At 41.0% G+C, this 19514-nt stretch overlaps 1 protein-coding gene across 1 annotated transcript in view; it reads right to left on the bottom strand.

The window, feature by feature from the left end:
- Window positions 1–1290: 1290 nt before the first annotated feature.
- The window catches only part of mcur1 (mitochondrial calcium uniporter regulator 1), a 63224-nt gene continuing 45000 nt past the window's right edge, over window positions 1291–19514 (bottom strand). Inside the window, exons 7-9 of the mRNA XM_039754004.1 lie at window positions 16423–16476; window positions 7639–7753; window positions 1291–3625 (exon numbers count right to left, since the gene is read on the bottom strand). Of these exons, the coding sequence (XP_039609938.1) occupies window positions 3570–3625; window positions 7639–7753; window positions 16423–16476 (225 nt within the window). The 3' untranslated portion in view covers window positions 1291–3569. The remainder of the gene's footprint in view (window positions 3626–7638; window positions 7754–16422; window positions 16477–19514) is intronic.

Raw genomic sequence — 19514 nt, 5'->3', positions numbered from 1 at the left:
GATACAGAAAGCAGAAGAATTAAATAAGAATCTGACACTTCAGCGGACGTTTTACCGTGCACAATCACAAAGTGATTTCAAGTGAAGCTGCTTTTATGGGAGACACAAATGCACCAGTGCACTTGCCCCACTTTCCCTGTTGCCAAGTAATGTTAAACCAAGTCGTCACTACGGTGTTCCCAAATCGCACTTTGCTGATAAACTGGCGCACTGAGTTTGCGGCGCTTTGGTGACTTTGAAGAACAAAAAGTCCGTCTACATGCGGCTCGAACCTTGTGCATGTTTGGTAGCACATATCTGTGTGAGAAGCTCTTCTCAGTGATAAAGACTAACAAAACAGCACACAGGAGTCGCCTCACTGATGAGCACCTGCAATCCATCCTGAGAATCTCCACAACACAGAACCTCACACCAAACAGAAACGAACCTGTGGCCAAAAAGATGCCAGGCGTCCAGCTCTAAAATGACATCTGAGCAAAGACAACTGAATGATTTGATTTGTTATTGCTGAAAGGAACACATTTTATTTATATTTCCAGGTTTTGTTATGCAGCATGTTCATATTTGAATTTGTATAGTTTTGACAGGATATATTTTTATGGAGAGCAAAATCTTTTGGGATATTTAAAATCTAAGTTTATTTTTATATAAAATTACATAAGAGTAAAGAAATTTGAATGTTTGTTCTTTTAACGTTTACTTTATTTCTAACTTGTATAATTTAGACAGGATATATTTTTATGGAGAGCAAAATATTATAAGTTGTTTAAGGTTTGAGTTGATTTATTCACGAATAATATTCCTGTCTGTTTTTACCATTCCTACCAAAGATATTTCTGTCGACTAAATAAAAATTCCTTCTATTTAAAATTTAAATAGAACTTGAACAAATCGATAGTTCATAATATCCACAGACTTGCGTAAGAGCGGGAGTTATCCGTTTTAACAAGCAGCGTATTGCACTGATCTGAAATAGCTGTGTGTGTATTTATGTGTGTGTATATGTATGCGTATATATGTAGATATATATATATGTATCTATATATGTATAGATATGTGTATATATATATATATGTTTATGTGTGTGTGTAAATATATATATATATATATATATATATATATATATATATATATATATATATATATATATATATATGACAACAACACTCATCACTCACAACAGTGACAAAACAATTACATTGACAATCAGGTTACGTTATTTTCAAAATGTTTCCTTTTCTTTTTCATTGCTTCTTTAACACACTACTTCTCCGCTACGAAGCGCGGGTATTTTGCTAGTCTATTATATAGTGCCTTTCATATCTATCTATCTATCTATCTATGAAGAACTGGGCAAGAACTGCTGAATAATCCACTCTATCGAATAGGAAAACCTCTGGGTTTTGTAGGCAGTGTGACCAGCAAGAAACGGTAGAATAAATCATATTTCACTGTGAAGCGAACAAAGAGGAAAGGAAACAACTTCAGGCAGCAATTCAAGCAATGCAGGTTAACGGTTTTACTTTTGAAAGATCCGATTAGTTATGAAAGTATTCGTAGCGTGTGTCATTTGGCAATTCTTCATTATTTAAAACCTGTAGAGCTTTAGGGGGGTACGTTAGTTTGAGTCCTAAACTGAAGTTTATTTTTTTTTTTTCTTCATATTCTGCACTACACTCCAGTCCAGTAGGTGGCAGTAATGTGCCATAGGTGGGTCTGCCAACTGCCATAAAAAGACAACAGAAGAAGTAGTAGAGAATGATGGATGGATCTACTGAGGAGAGCAGAACCCGGCAGAGTATTAGCAGTGGGGCGGCTCAGTGATTGGCTGTAGAGTTACTCCTATGGGCCAAGTTAGACTCTTTGAGTTTTATTAATTTAGACGTGGGGCTGACGTAAGCCATTGGTAACTGAAGGGCTGCTATTTGTTCCCTACTTTTCGGTGGGTAAGGCAGTGACACAGTGTGGGTTCATTTTTAGTGTGTGGTTTCGATTTTGGGATACCCACATGTATGTAATTCATGGGACTTAAGTGTATTTTTGAATATCATTTTTCTTGTCACCGTGTATATTCTTTACTTTACCAACTATCCTTGTGAATGAATAAAAGAAACCTTTTTTATGTTTAAACATCAGCTTGCTTTTATTGTGCCCATTGCTTGATTTCTTTTTCTGCCACTCACAATACCCGGGGATAGCAGACGGCCCCATGCTACCTGCCAACAGTTAGTTAATCAGACAACGAGCTCAACCATAAGGCCAAAGAGCAGCTTCAAAACAGCGATGTGAGCAGGTCGCAATCGAGTCGACAATTTGTGGTAAGACTGCACAAAGGAATTAGGGCATGGGAAAGGCGCTATAGAAATAAAACGGATTAATATTATTATTATTAAAGCCTGTTCACCCACAAGCAGCAAGACCCTTGGTTTTGCAAAAAGGAAAGGAGGAGAAAATGTCAGATGTGCAAGGCCTGTGGACACTCAAGGCTGTCATGGCTGCCCAACGTGCATCTGCTAAATGCTCACTTGAAGAGGCTGAAGACTTGCACCATCATTCAGTGTTTTATATTTAGAATTCAGACCAATGTGCAGCGATCAGTTTTCACTTTGGCATTAAATTAAAGGCAAAAAACACTGTACTTGAATTATAACAATAAGAAAATGAATGGATTTTATGCCATTAAAATCAAATTACATTTTTGTTCGGTCCCGCCAGCATCCAAAAGAATGGGGCCAAGTTTAAAGGGTTAACGTAGACCACTTTGCAAGGACTGGGTTTCAATTTGACATCAGTCTCATTCTATCGATGTTTTAAAAAAAGCTAACTTAAGCCCACTTGTGATCCTTTGTTGCATAAAAATAAAATGTGCAAATTCCCAAGGGACCATTTTTTATTTTTATTTATTTTAAGTCAGCACTACGGTGGGACTCAAATAAATGGCTACCATCACATCATCCAATTAGATGCTGCACATGAGTAGGGTTTGAAGTGGCTCCCCACTCACTCCGTAAAGCGCTATATAAATGGAAAGAATTATTAACAACCACCAGCGCGATGCAGAGCGTTATTTAGAAGTCCTCGCCAGCAGGGGGCAGACTTTGCCTCCTTTTGGAGTAGATTTTTAATTTACCGTAACAAACTGAGACATTCCTCAAGTCGGGGTGGCAGCGGGTCCACAGCCCACCGTGCACGAGGCACAATGTAATATAAACAGTAATCTTAAAACCGGACAAAATGTATAAAAATAACAAAGCACAGCCACAAAAATCCCATAATTAATGACTGATGGGGAAAAAAAAAGTCAACAATTTTTAAGGCACGGAATGGTATTTAAGGTCGACGGTGACATTTCCACCTAAAGAAATGTTTGTACGTATTTTGTTAATCCTGTTACTCAATGGACAGAGAAGATGTGCACATCTACAGCAAATAAATAATACTGGCAAACAGTAAGTATAAATGGCAGCCGCAGAATAACATCATTTACAATCATAACTCGGATTTTAAAAATCAAAATCAGGAAGGTGTATGTTTGAGGCACCACAGGCCACAGGATCCCATCACGACTCTTAAATCCAAAGGCGGTAGAATCCGAGTGCAACAGTCAAACATGTGAACACGGAACCTGAAAGAGCAGAAGAGGAGAAGGTGGTTAGAAATGAGAATGGAATTAGGGAATGAGCAGCTGCAAAGCAGAGTGACGGTCAAATACTGTTAGGCAAACATGAAGCATTCAATGGAGCGTTTCGTGGAGACCCGATAGATAAACAGACAGACAGACACTTTATTAACCCCAAGGGGAAATTCTCATACTCCAGTAGCAGCATACTGATAAAGAACAATATTAAATTAAAGAGTGATAACAATGCAGGTATAACAGACAATAACTTTGTATAATATTAATGTTTACCCCCCGGGTGGAATTGAAGAGTCGCATAGTGTGGGGTCTCCTCAGTCTGTCAGTGTCTGTCGCTGAAGCTGCTCCTCTGTCTGGAGATGATCCTGTTCAGTGGATGCCGTGGATTTTCCATGATTGACAGGAGTCTGCTCAGCGCCCGTCGCTCTGTCACGGATGTCAAACTGTCCAGCTCCGTGCCTACAATCGAGCCTGCCTTCCTCACTAGTTTGTCCAGGCGTGAGGCGTCCCTCTTCTTTAAGCTGCCTCCCCAGCACACCACCGCGTTGAAGAGGGCGCTCGTCACAACCGTCTGGTAGAACATCTGCAGCATCTTATTGCAGATGTTGAAGGATGCCAGCCTTCTGTTGAAGTATAGTCGGCTCTGTCCTCTCTTACACAGACCATCAGTATTGGCAGTCCAGTCCAATTTGTCATCCAGCTGCACTCCCAGGTATTTATAGGTCTGCACCCTCTGCACAGTCACCTCTGATGATCATGGGGTCCATGAAGGGCCTGGACCTCCTAAAATCCACCACCAGCTCGTTAGTTTTGTTGGTGTTCAGGTGTAGGTGGTTTGAGTCGCACCATTTAACAAAGTCCTTGATTAGGTTCCTATACTCCTTCTGATGCAGTCCACCAGCAGTGTCGTCAGTGAACTTTTGCACGTGGCAGGACTCCGAGTTGTATTGGAAGTCTGATGTATGTTAGCTGAACAGGACCAGAGAAAGTCCAGTCCCCTGCGGTGCTCCTGTGTTGCTGACCACAACGTCAGACCTGCAGTTCCCGAGACGCACATACTGAGGTCTGTCTGTAAGATAGTCCACGATCCACCGATGCCACCAGGTATGAATCTACTCCCATCTCTGTCAGCTTGGCCCTAAGGAGCAGAGGTTGGATGGTGTTGAAGGCGCTAGAGAAGTCCAGAAACATAATTCTTACAGCACCACTGCCTCTGTCCAAGTGGGAGAGGGATCGGTGTAGCATACAGATGATGGCATCCTCCGCTCCCACCTTCTACTGGCATACGAACTGCAGGGGGTCGAGGGCGTGGTGGACGTGTGGCCTCAGGTGGTGAAGCAGCAGCCGCTCCATGGTCTTCATCACATGTGACGTCAGAGCGACATCTTCAACAAGGGTGTTGCTTCCTTCTGCTGAAACCGTCACTCAAATACAGCACTGCAAACCTAGAGTTGTGATTTTGATAATACAAACACCCTAAATGTGCACCGTCAAATGGGGCAACGGGGGCATGGAGCACAAATTAAAATATCTGTGGATGATGACAGGTGATTATCATTAGAAAGTTCACTTTAAGGAGTTCTTTCAGTGTTTTAGATATAAAAAAAAAAAACAAAATCAAATAGGATTTCAGATATACTACGGACATCTTCTTCTTCTTCCCTTGGCTGCTCCTGTTAGGGGTCACCATAGCGGATCATCTTCTTCCATATCTTCCTGTCCTTGTCATCTTGTTCTGTCACACCCATCACCTGCATGTCCTCTCTCACCACATCCATAAACCTTCTCTTAGGCCTTCCTCTTCTCCCCTTACCTGCCAGCTCTGTCCTTAGCACCCTTCACCCAGTATACCCCTCATCTCTCCTCTGCACATGTCCAAACCAACGCCATCTCGCCTACCTGACTTTGTCTCTAAACCGTCCCACCTGAGCTGACCCTCTAATGTCCTCATTTCTAAATCCTGTTCATCCTCGTCACACCGAATGCTAATCTTAACATCTGCCACTTGTGTCACCGTCTCCAGCCCATATAACACACCTGGTCTCACTACCATCCTGTAGACCTTCCCTTTCACTCTTGCTGAAACCCATCTGTCACAAATCACTCCTGACACTCTTCTCCACCTGCTCCACTCTTCTTCTTCACTTCTCTTCCACAATCCCCATTACTCTGTACTGTTGATCCGAAACTCATCCACCTTCACCAGCTCTACTCCCTCATCCTCACCATGCCACTGACCTCCCTCTCATTCACACACATGTAGTCTGTCTTGGTGGTCCTACTGACCTTCATTCCTCTCCTCTCATCTCATATCTCCACCTCTCCATGGTCTCCCTACTCTCACTACAGATCACAATGTCATCAGCAAACATCACAGTCCACAGGGATTCCAGTCTTATCTCGTCTGTCAGCCTGTCCATCACCATTGACAATAAGAAAGGGCTCAGAGCCGATCCCTGATGTAATCCCACCTTCGTCACTCCTATCACAGATCTCAGCACAGTCACACTCCCCTCGTTCATATCCTGTACCACTCTTACATACTTCTCTGCCACTCCCGACTTCCTCATCCAATACCACAGCTCCTCTCGGTCACCCTGTCATTTGCTTTCTTCAGGTCCACAAAGACGCAATGCAACTCCTTCTGGCCTTCTCTCTACTTCATTATCAACACCCTGAGAGCAAACACGGCATCTGTGGTGCTCTTTCTTGGCATGAAACCATACTGATGCTCACTAATGCACCTTATCTGCGTGTCCAGCCAGTTGGTATGCCTCTGTTTTTCCAGCATTCTAACAGATGACGCATCATAGACATTAACACTGCATGTACGAATCCCATACCAAGTGGCACACAGTATATCTGAGAATAAACATCACACACATTAACACTGCTTTCAGGACTCCCATACCAAATGGCACATAACACAGACCAAGACATAGCATTGTCCGTTCCTACAGATGGCACATCACAAATGTTTGTGCCACACTATCTGTTGGAATGACAACATGAACACATTTTATTACCTCAAACATAAGACTTTTAAAAGATAGGTTACAAGCGTCTGCGGTGCCACGTTGATTACTGAGATTTCAATGCGTCTGAGACAGGGAATACAGCTAGTGTGCAAATAAAGCATGCAGAACTGGGAATCAATGATGCATCCATCCATTATCCAACCCTCTATATCCTACCTACAGGGTCATGGGGGTCTGCTGGAGCCAATCCCAGACAACACAGGACACAAGGCAGGAAACAAACCCTGGGCAGGGCACCAGCCTACCGCAGGGCACACACACACACACACACACACACACCAAGCACACACTAGGGACATCGCCAGTGCACCTAACCTGCAAGTCTTTGGACTGTGGGAGGAAACCCACACAGACACGGGGAGAACATGCAGACCCCACGCAAGCGAACCGAGGCCTCCTAACTACAAGGCAGCAGCGCTACCCACTGCGCCACCGTACCGCCCATCAATGATTCAGTTCAATTCAATTTATTTTTGTACAGTGATCTTCACCGAGTGCAGACAGAGTGCGCAGTGACCCGTTCTCAAGTAAAATGCAAGTATAAATTGTGCAGATTACTAAATGCGGAATTAGAGCACAAAATGATGATGTGTTTAAACAGAAAGGAAAAAAATAGCATGAAACTGACTAATATAAAAGGCCTGCGCCATCTGTCCAGGGATTCTTTGTTGAACTCTGGCCAGCTGAAAACAGAGGAGAGGAAAACCATAAACTCCAGTCCAGCATCATCAATGTCAGGGGGTCCTCAGTCAGTCAGAACAGAAACAGTTTTGATACCTTTAGTACTACAAGGACCAGAAATGCTTAATGAAATGCTGTAAACTGCTACTTCAGGGGAACATTTAGTACATTAAGGCTTTAGGGGATCAAGGTGCCCAACAGCACTGGACAATAATTCAAACAAAGGAACAGCAGGTTGAAATCTAAGCAGATTTAACACCAAAAGACATGAAATCATCTCACCTGCAAGATATTTTATCGTATCCAGTTTATGGGATTCCAGCATGGTTTTCAGACCTGCTACTTCTGTGTCAATTTTTCTGATTGTTTGTGTTACAGCTTTGTCTTGTTCTGCATGCTATCCTTGGCCAGAAAAAAACCAACAAAAACATATATATTATGTATACATATATTTATAAATAAAATACATCATATGTGTATATGTATATTGAAAGTTGATGCATGCAATTCCTACAGGGGAACCAACTGGGGTGGATTACTTACAAACTCTCTGTCTGTATAAAATCAGTGTTATGATAAACTGTGCTGCACTACACCCTCCGAAATATCATCACACCATACACTGCTGTCATAATGGCAAGAAAAAAGGCAATTAAAGGGAGAAAGAACGAGCAGCTTAATCCTCAAAAGTGGATCGGGGTGTGGCAATCAGCTTTTTTTTTAAGGTTGACACCGATCACCAAATTCATGTTACATGATCATCCAACTCCGAAACCGGATTGTTTTTCCCCTTTATTCCTTTAAAATGGCCGGAGTGGTGGCTCTGAGGTGAGGGATCCGCACTGCCAATCGGAAGGTTGCCAGTTGAAATCCTGTAAAGACAAGAAGTGACTCGTTTGGCCCTTGAGTGAGGCCCTTGATCTGCATCCAGCCCTGCATGTAGGCCCTCCAACCGGCAGGGAAAAACCTTTGGCACTCCAGCCCCCATAACAAACCTCCCACTGTTTCATACCATCTGAACTAGTATGGTGCCGTCGCGTGGCAGCACTCGGGTCCTAGTCTGGGATCTTGAGGTGGGTGCAGCAACGTGCTGTATCAGCGCAGGCTCCTAACCTTACACTCTGTCTCTCTCTCTCTCTCCTTTAAAACGGTTTTTACACTAATCTCCTGCATAACTAGACAAACAGAAGTCATATACTATATTACAATGTATTTTCATAATTAAACTATACATGTTATTTGTTCATTTTTTATCAACAAAACAAAATTCTGTACGCTCATTGTTCAGCAACCATAAAATACTAAAATAAATAAAATGTATTTAAAATACACAATTTCTAATAAAATATGTACAAAAATACTTAATCCATAATACATACACATAATACATAAAATACTTCTCATAATTACAAGCTGACATATTGTTTCATTTTCTCCAATAAGGTGCCCATCTCCTACCCTGATGTCTAACTATCTGAAACAAGGCTTAATTTAAACAAAAAAATAAGTAGTTTTCACCATTTCTCCAACAGCAAATGTTATATATATTGCACTACCGTTTTCTGCTATTAATATATATACACTTACTAAATGTATATACATGTTTTTTGTCTTCTTCAGTGCATCAACTAGACATATACAGTGGTGTGAAAAACTATTTGCCCCCTTCCTGATTTCTTATTCTTTTGCATGTTTGTAACACAAATGTTTCTGATCATCAAACACATTTAACCATTAGTCAAATATAACAGAAGTAAACACAAAATGCAGTTTTTAAATGATGGCTTTTATTATTTAGGGAGACCCATTGTTTACTAGGCAGCATCTTCAAATTCGTCTTTATCCTTTTCTTTTGGACAAGCTCAGCTGTCCAAACTCAAGCAGTGCCCGTTTTAATTTAAAGGACAACATAAAGGCCTGAATTCCTTAAAGTAGCTTATCTTGCTGTTTGTCTAGTTGCACAGGGTGACTTCTTCAATGACCTTTTCTTCAGTTTATTACTCTACTTTCCTTAACGTAAAAGCTAATATACCAATCGGCTCTCGTTCACTGATAAAATGATCCTCCACTCGCTGCTCTTTGTGTACACTGCAGAAAGTTTCCTGCCAAAGAGTTTGCGAAGACAGGTGCTGGATCACCTACCATAATATCTCGTATAAAGGAGCACTACAAAGCTTAGAAAAGCAGGAGCTGAAAGGATCGTTTTTTTTTTTGTGTGTGATTTGCCTTTTAACCGAACACCAATCGAGTTCTTTTTTTTTTTTCTCCCCCAGTGAAAATGATCAGATTTCAGTCGGTGGCCAATCGATGGGAGCATCCTTACTTTTGGAGGAATTGTAGGGAAAACCAAGGTGTCAGTGAGTACAGATTTCTAAGCCATCAAAAGGAAAATTAAAACACTGACAGGAACACATCCACCAGACTCGATGCCACAACAGAATTAGAGGACGAGATTCGGAGAGCCAATGGGGATCTCGCAGGACAGTGATCAATGTAACCAGTGTCACTTTCAACTGTGAAGAGGACGCTATGAGCTGCAATAGGCAGTAAGAAAGCCTTGGCCAAAATGGACCTAAGTTTTAGAACACCCCCAATGCTTTCAGTTTTTATTTCAATTTATGCAGTTTAATATTTCAATGTACTGTGAAGTTAAAGCATAGAAAATTATACTTGCTCTACACCACTAGTGTATGTATGGATGGATGGACAGATTAAAGGTGATAGATAGATATGAAAGGCACTAGACAGACAGACATGATAGATAGATAGATAGATAGATAGATAGATAGATAGATAGATAGATAGATAGATAGATAGATAGATAGATAGATATGAAAGGCACTAGACAGACAGACACAGACAGATAGATAGATAGATAGATAGATATATGAAAGGCGATAGATAGATAGATATGAAAGGCACTAGACTGACAGACAGACAGACAGATAGATAGGAAAGGCGCTAGACAGACAGACAGATAGACATGAAAGGCTATAGATAGATAGATAGATAGATAGATAGATAGATAGATAGATAGATAGATAGATAGATAGATAGATAGATAGATATATGATAGATAGCTATAGATAGATAGATAGATAGATAGATAGATAGATAGATAGATAGATAGATAGGAAAGGCACTAGACAGACAGACAGATAGATAGATACATACAGTCATGTGAAAACATTAGGACACCCTTTGAAAGCATGTGGTTTTTGTAACATTTTTAATAAATGGTTATTTCATCTCCGTTTCAACAATACAGAGAGATTAAAGTAATCCAACTAAACAAAGAAAACTGAAGAAAAGTCTTTTCAAGATCTTCTGTAAATGTCATTCTACAAAAATGCCTATTCTAACTGAGGAAAAGATAGGACACCCTCACATGTATTCCCTCTTAAATTGGCTCAGATCTCACACAGGTATATCACACCAGGTGCACATAATTAGTAGATCGTTACTCTGCATGTTGAATGAGGCTTGCCCTATTTAAACCTCAGACATTTAGTTTGGTGTGCTCCTGACTGTTGAAGTGAGAGTGAGCACCATGGTGAGAACAAAAGAGCTGTCAGAGGACTTCAGAAAAAGATTGTAGCAGCCTATGAGTCTGGGAAGGGATTTAAAAGATCTCAAAAGATTTTGAAATCAGCCATTCCACTGTCCGGAAGATAGTCTACAAGTGGAGGGCTTTCAAAACAACTGCCAACATGCCCAGGACTGGTCGCCCCAGCAAGTTCACCCCAAGAGCAGACCGCAAGATGCTAAAAGAGGTCTCCAAAACCCTAAAGTGTCATCTCGAGAACTACAGCAGGCTCTGGCTACTGTTGATGTAGAAGTACATGCCTCTACAATCAGAAAGAGACTGTACAAGTTTAACTTGCATGGGAGGTGTGCAAGGAGGAAACCTTTGCTTTCCAAGAGAAACATCGAGGCCAGACTGACATTTGCCAGAGATAAAGTTGACAAAGACCAGGACTTCTGGAATAATGTTCTTTGGACAGATGAGTCCAAAATTGAATTATTTGGACACAACAGCAGAGGACATGTTTGGCGTAAACCAAACACAGCATTCCAAGAAAAGAACCTCATACCAACTGTGAAGCATGGAGGTGGAAGTGTCATGGTTTGGGGCTGCTTTGCTGCAGCAGGACCTGGTCAGCTCACCATCATAGAATCCACGATGAATTCTACTGTGTATCAGAAGGTGCTTGAAGAACATGTGAGACCATCAGTTAGAAAATTAAAGCTGAAGCGGAACTGGACCATGCAACATGACAATGACCCAAAACATACTAGTAAATCAACCAAAGATTGGCTGAAAAGAAGAAATGGAGAGTCCTGGAATGGCCAAGTCAAAGTCCAGATTTGAATCCCATTGAGATGCTGTGGGAGTGACTTGAAAAGGGCTATGCGTGCAAGAAACCCCTCAAACATCTCACAGCTGAAAAAGTTCTGCATTGAGGAGTGGGGTAAAATTTCCTCAGACCGATGTCGAAGACTGGTAGATGGCTACAAGAACCGTCTCACTGCAGTTATTTCAGCCAAAGGAGGTAACACTCGCTATTAGGGGCAAGGGTGTCCTATCTTTTTCCTCAGTTAGAATAGGCATTTTTGTAGAATGACATTTACAGAAGATCTTGAAAAGACTTTTCTTCAGTTTTCTTTGTTTAGTTGGATTACTTTAATCTCTCTGTATTGTTGAAACGGAGATGAAATAACCATTTATTAAAAATGTTACAAAAACCACATGCTTTCAAAGGGTGTCCTAATGTTTTCACATGACTGTAGATATATGAAAGGCGATAGATAGATAGATATATAGATAGATAGATATAAAAGGCGCTATACAGATAGATAGATAGATAGATAGATATAAAAGGCACTAGACAGACAGACAGACAGACAGACAGACAGATAGGAAAGGCACTAGACAGACAGACAGATAGATAGATACATAGATATATGAAAGGCACTAGACAGACAGATAGATAGATAGATAGATAGATAGATAGATAGATAGATAGATAGACATGAAGGCTATACAGATAGATAGATAGATAGATGATAGAATAGGAAAGGCACTAGACAGACAGACAGATAGATAGATACATAGATATATGAAAGGCGCTATACAGATAGATAGATAGATAGATAGATGAAAGGCACTAGACAGACAGATAGATAGATAGATAGATAGAAAGACAGACAGACAGATAGATATGAAAGGGCTATACAGATAGATAGATAGACATGAAAGGCGCTATACAGATAGATAGATAGATAGATATGAAAGGCACTAGACAGACAGACAGACAGACAGATAGATAGATAGATAGATATATGAAAGGCGATAGATAGATAGATATAGAAAGGCACTAGACAGACAGATAGATAGATAGATAGATAGATAGATAGATAGATATATGAAAGGCGCTATACAGATAGATAGATAGATATCAAAGGCACCAGAAAAGACAGACAGACAGATAGATATGAAAGGCGCTATACAGATAGATAGATAGATATGAAAGGCACTAGACTGACAGACAGATAGATAGATAGATAGATAGATAGATAGATAGATAGATATGAAAGGCACTAGACAGACAGACAGACAGACAGACAGACAGACAGATAGGAAAGGCACTAGACAGACAGACAGATAGATAGATACATAGATATATGAAAGGCGCTATACAGATAGATAGATAGATAGATAGATAGATAGATAGATAGATAGATAGATATATGAAAGGCGCTATACAGATAGATAGATAGATAGACATGAAAGGCGCTATACAGATAGATAGATAGATAGATAGATAGATAGATATGAAAGGCACCAGACAGACAGACAGACAGACAGACAGATAGATAGATACATAGATATATGAAAGGCGCTATACAGATAGATAGATAGATAGATAGATAGATAGATAGATAGATAGATAGATATCAAAGGCACCAGAAAGACAGACAGACAGATAGATATGAAAGGCGCTATACAGATAGATAGATAGATAGATAGACATGAAAACGGCTAGACATACAGATAGATAGATAGATATATAGATAGATAGATATAAAAGGCGCTATACAGATAGATAGATAGATAGATATGAAAGGCACTAGACTGACAGACAGACAGACAGATAGATAGATAGATAGATATATGAAAGGCGCTATACAGATAGATAGATGGATAGATAGATAGATAGATAGATAGACAGATAGATATGAAAGGCGCTATACAGATAGATAGATAGATATGAAAGGCTTATACAGATAGATAGATAGATATATAGATAGATAGATATAAAAGGCACCAGACAGACAGACAGATAGATAGATAGATAGGAAAGGCACTGTACACTTTTATATGTCCCTAATGGTGAAATTTGGCTTTTTACAGAAGCTCTTTAAGTAAATAAACATATAAATAGGTAGATACATAAACAAATAAATAAATATTTAGACACACACTTTGGACTGAACACAATCCACAATGATTATAAAACAAGAAAATTAAAAAGAAAGAAAATTTCTGACTTGGCTGTCACAGTCCCAATGAGGTGTTATACAGGTGTATTGCTACTAGTATACAGTAAAGGGGCCCCAGTTGCATTTTGTGACAGACCTCTGCTGAATAGTTCATTGGCTTATATATCACAGATATAGCTAGAATCAAGTATATCCATGTATCTATCTAATAAATTAATCATTTTATACATATACATAAATATATACATGGGCACATACACATATATATTAAAAAAAAAACACACACACACAAACTTAACATGCCTGTATCTTTGTTCTGGGTAGACAGAATTTAATTTGGCTTTTACAGAAATTCTTTCAATAAATAAATACATTAGTAGACAGACACACACTAGGAGGACTAAAAAGAAAGAAGATTTAAGAAGAAAAAAAATTCAGACTTGACATTGTTCATAGTGGCACTCGCTTTTATTGTTTTTCATTCTCTCCTCCACTTCTGCCCTCCAAGGGGTCCATAGTGTGTTCCATAACTGAGCCTGACCTTTTAATTACCTTGTTGATTTGGTGGTCCTCTCTTGAAGTGATGTAACCAGCCCAGTACACCCCACTGGCCATCCCAGAGTTATAGAAGGTGTGAAGGATGTCACATCACACATTAAGGGAATGCAGTCCCCTAAGAAAAAGAGCCTGCTCTTCCCTTTCTTCTGTAGTTCCTCTGGGTTACGAAACCAGTCCAAGCTGTCATTGATGGGGACCCCTCAAGTATTTGTAGGAGAGCACCACATCCCCTCCCTGACTACAAACCAGAATATGACACCACCTGTGCATAAACATTTATAAAACACACACTGGGCCGGCTTTGGCATCTCTACTGATCCAGGAAAAAAGGTGAAAATCATGAGCCCAAATTAAGGGTAGATTGAGGCCCCTCGCTCTTTGAGCTTTATGTGAGGCCAGCATAGATGTGAAGGTTAAGAGCAGTTGGGTCTCCCTTAGGGTTTATCGCAAATTGGATCAATGAACGTGAGGGGTTAGGCACCAAAGATCATCAGGGGCCACACACTCCCAGCGTCATGTACATGTTGTGTGAAGCTTGTCGCATCAAGCCAGGAAGGCTCTAGGCTGGAATGGCTGCCATAGTACTGAGGTTTTCTTTTTTGCAAACATTTCAAAAATTTTGTTTTTGCTTTGTCATTCTGAGGCATTGACTGTTGATTAAATAGGGAGAGAGTTAAGTTACCGTATTTTTCGCTCCATAAGGCGCACTTTTTCCCCAAAGAAGGGTGGAAATGTCTGTCGTCTTATGGGGCAATAAATGCGTCAGACCGTGATGTGTATTACGTGACAAAAGTCAACATCCAGGGGTAGAGGGCGACAATCAGCTGTTAATGGCGACCAAACTCACCGTTACGTCACAGGCATTCCCTCACTGCTTGGAGGAATGTTGGACTCATTATCTCGGCATCTAATCCGTGCGTGTGCGTGAGTTGCAAAATGTAAACAAAGGCAAGATGGCATCGACATCTCACGAGGGAGCGAAGCGAGTGCAGGAAACAAAACACTCAGTAGACGATGCTTTGCGCATTATCGCGGAGTCGTATATTTTGTTGAGTGTGATCAGGAGATCGCGCGAGAGAGTGAGGAACTGGCATCAGCTGATCGGACACCAGCCGATGCCGCCCAGCCGAGTACACAGCCGACACATCTATGGCAAGGCTCGCGTGGGAGAAATACCCAGACATTGATCCGTGGGAGCCAAACAGGCTACCGGACTTCACAAGATGGCACAGCTTGCTGTTGGACTCGACAGATTACCAGCCGCTGGACTACTTCAGGTTGATCTCCCCTGATGCCGCTTCTCAGCTGCTGTCAGACGAGACAAACAGGTTTGCAGAGCAATTTTTTGAATGGCGGGCTGGGATTGCATCGCATTCTCGTTTTTCAAAGTAGAAATCCACAACAAAAGACGAGATGAAGGGCTTTGTGGCATTACAAATAGAGATGGGACTAGACTGGGGATATAACTTCAGGGAGCATTGGTCCAAATGCGCGTTGTCCCCTGGTGGCTTTGGACAGGTTATGCCGCGTGATGATAGGTACACACTCCTGCAAAATGATTGTGAGCAACTGAGCTTCATAAATTCTGACACTAGCGATGAGGAGTTCTTGAAGTTTCCAGAAAACCGGAAGAGTGCATGAACCTTAAAGTCTCTCCTCATTTGTTAATGACAGTGATGACGGTTCTTAATACCGCTGTTGACTTTACATGGTTGAAGTATTATTCTGCTATATTTTATTAAACATATTAATTAGTACACCATTTGGCTCTGAATATTTTTTTTCTTGTTTTCCTCCTCTAAACCTAGGTGCGTCTAATGGTCAGGTGCGTCTTAAGGAGCGAAAAATACGGTAAATGATTTTTACTATTAAGGCTGCAACATCACAAAATGTGTACAAACGAAAACCTGGCCACCCTAGATGACCACCTCAATCCCCTAAATGACAAAGCCGGCCCTGGACAATCATAAGATACGGATATAATATTTAGTTATTTTCACTTACCAGCTCAACAATTTCACTTCTTCTTTCCAGAAGATTCTTTTCATGTTCAGCATACTAGAAGGAAAAAGCAACCAAATTATATGTCAAGCCCCCACATCTTACATACCACTTTAATAAATCTGCAATCTCAATACTTAAAAAGGACCAACGTTTAGCTGACACTTTGTTTAAAGCACCACAGAGGAGAACGATTGTCCATCTACTGAACAGACCAACAGGTCAGAGAAAATGAACTTTTCAGATTTCTGTCAAAAGTGAAGTGCTTACCGATTGATTAAATAAATAAATAAATAAATAATGACCAAAACTGTAAGTCAGGGGTGTCAAACTCCGGGCCTGGAGAGCTGCAGTGGCTGCAAGTTTTCATTCTCACCCTTTTCCTAATCAGTTTTCATGGCTAATTAACTCCTTTCTCCTTCATTTTAATAGCCCTGTTGTTAAGGATTCAGCCCTCTGAATTGATTCCCTTCTTCATTAAATGGCAGCCAAACAGAAATGAGACGTGAAACGAGCCTACAGATGACCAGCTAAACTGGAGCTTCAAACTCCAACCAATCTCTTAATGAGAAGCCGAATCTTGCTGTTAATTCAACCCGTTATTTAATTCCGTGGCTCATCGCTGCTCTCCTTTTGCCACAGCAGACATTTCCAAAACTGTTGATTTTTTCTAAGAACGCCGTCAGAATGTTTTGGTGACCTGAGAGATCAACCTTACTGTACGATGGGCACAGGTGAGCTGCTCATATGGCGGCTTGTTTTGTGTCTCCTTATTGTTTGGCTGCTAATTAAGGAAAAAGAGACAACTAAGGGGCATGAGTCAAGTTCATTAAAACCAAAGCAAAAGAAGTTAATTGGCATCAAAAACTGGTGACTAATGAAGAAGATGGTTAGAATGAAAACCTGCAGCCTGTGAACCTGCAGCCACTGAGTTCAACACCCCTGCTGTTAGTAGATTTGCCTGTCGTTTCAAGTTTATGTAAGAATGCACGGCTAACATCATGTATTAGACTTTAAAAATCCTGCTTATACAGTAATCCCTCGCTATATCACGCTTCGACTTTTCCGGCTTCACTCTATCGCACATTTTATACATAGGCATATTTAAATATATATCGCTGATTTTTTGCTGCTTCGCGGGTTTCTGCGGACAATGGGTCTTTTTATTTCTGGTATATACTTCCTCAGTTGGTTTACCCAGTTGATTTCATACAAGGGACACTATTGTCGGGTGGCTGAGAAGCTACCCAATCAGAGCACACGATTAAGTTCCTGGGTGCTGATTGGCTCGGTGACGGAGCTCAGAATTCAATTCCACTTTGCGCTAAACAGGAAGTCTCGTCTCGATCATTCAGCATCAATGTGTTTCGCTGTTTAAAGGATTAAGTTTCGTCAACGAGCTGCTCGATGTCCACTCCGAAACGCTGAGTGACGAAGATTTGGCCAAGATGACCAAGTCAGTGAGTGAGGAAGATAAGGAACAAGAGGATCCAGCACAGGAAGAAGACGCCAGCCTCACGACCATTCTACAAATCTCCAGACATTGGTTGATGAATGGGACACGCAAATGATTCGTTCTTTGCAATTTAGAAATGCTATTGACGACGCCACGCCTCGTTATACAAATGAAAAAGCAGCGCCAGCAACTGCCCATCACGATGTTCCTTACCCGCTTAACACCGCCGAGTACGCCTTCAGTGGAAGAAGAAACTCCAGACGACAACGCCGGTGCTACACAGTCGCCTGAAGAGGCTCCTTTAGAAGAGCTGTAACGCTCTCCTTTGTTGTGCAGTAAAATGAAACTCATCGTTATTGGACAAATCGTCATGTCATTGTTGGAGAGTAATCATAATTAATTTTCTACGTACAGTACTTAGTACATGTACGTACGTTTAGTGTCACTGTACACACATTTTACTGTATACAATTTCTCTTGCATTGTACGTATTTATTGCTGGTGGCCTGTCTATCGTAATGGCTGTAACACACGTGATATCAGAGACGCTCGATATCTTTAAAATAATATTTAGGTTTTACTGTATATAAACAGCGTGTTTACATACATAATTTCAATGAATCTTACCCAATATCTAAGAGAATACAAAGGGTTTATGCTGTATAACTGTGCGGGAAATGTTTAAAAGAGTGTGGGAGAGTTTATAAGGGCGTAAAATATCTAAAAATAGCCATTTAAACATATGGTGTTTAGTTTGCGGATTTTCACCTATCGCGGGGGGTTCTGGAACGCAACCCCCACGATTTAGGAGGGATCACTGTAGTTTATAAAGCCTTGAATAATCATCTGCTCCATCCTATATTTTAGAAGGCCGGTCACCTTAAACTCCAAATCGTAACCTTAGATCTTCAAATGAGGGTCTGCTTAAAACTCCAAGAGCTAAACTTAAAAGAAGTGGTGAGGCGGGCGGCCTTCTGCTGTTATGCACCTCAAATCTAGAATACGAGTTTACCGTTCAAAATTCACCAAGCTAATATAGCGGAGCACTTTAAAAAAAACCTGTGAAAACCCCGTTATTTTAATATGGCTCTCTCATAACTTTAGTTTAGTGTAACCCTGATATTCTGCATATGCATTGAATTATCGTCTTTATCATGGCTCCACAATCTGTACTAACCCCTACTTCTTCTGCTGTTCTCTTTCCAGTTTTCTGTGGTGCTGATCTACACCACTGCCACCTGATCAGGGCACCATGCAGTCCCCACACCTGCAGACTGAAGGCCAGAGGTCCACATGACCATCATCGTCTAATTCTTCTACGTGAAGCCTGAAAATTGATTAACAACTTCAACAGGTCTGACCACCCTAACCCACTCTCACCTCGGAGTACTGTAACCTCCCACCCATCCTTCTGCTGATACCAGCATAGGAGAGAGTTTCCCCCAACCCACAATTACAGCAGCCCAGGTGAGCAGAGAGCGGAGGAGACTTTGTGCCAGCAAAGCAGCGGGTCCAGATGGAGTATCACCACGACTGCTGAAGGCCTGTGCGTTGGATTAGGGGAGTCCTCTACAGCGCATCTTCATCCTGAGCCTGGAACAGGGGAGAGTCCCAAGGATTTGGAAAACATCTTGTATCA

Source organism: Polypterus senegalus, chromosome 5 (genome assembly GCF_016835505.1).
Source record: "Polypterus senegalus isolate Bchr_013 chromosome 5, ASM1683550v1, whole genome shotgun sequence".
NCBI lineage: Eukaryota > Metazoa > Chordata > Cladistia > Polypteriformes > Polypteridae > Polypterus > Polypterus senegalus.
This window is presented reverse-complemented; position numbering and strand designations above follow the sequence as displayed.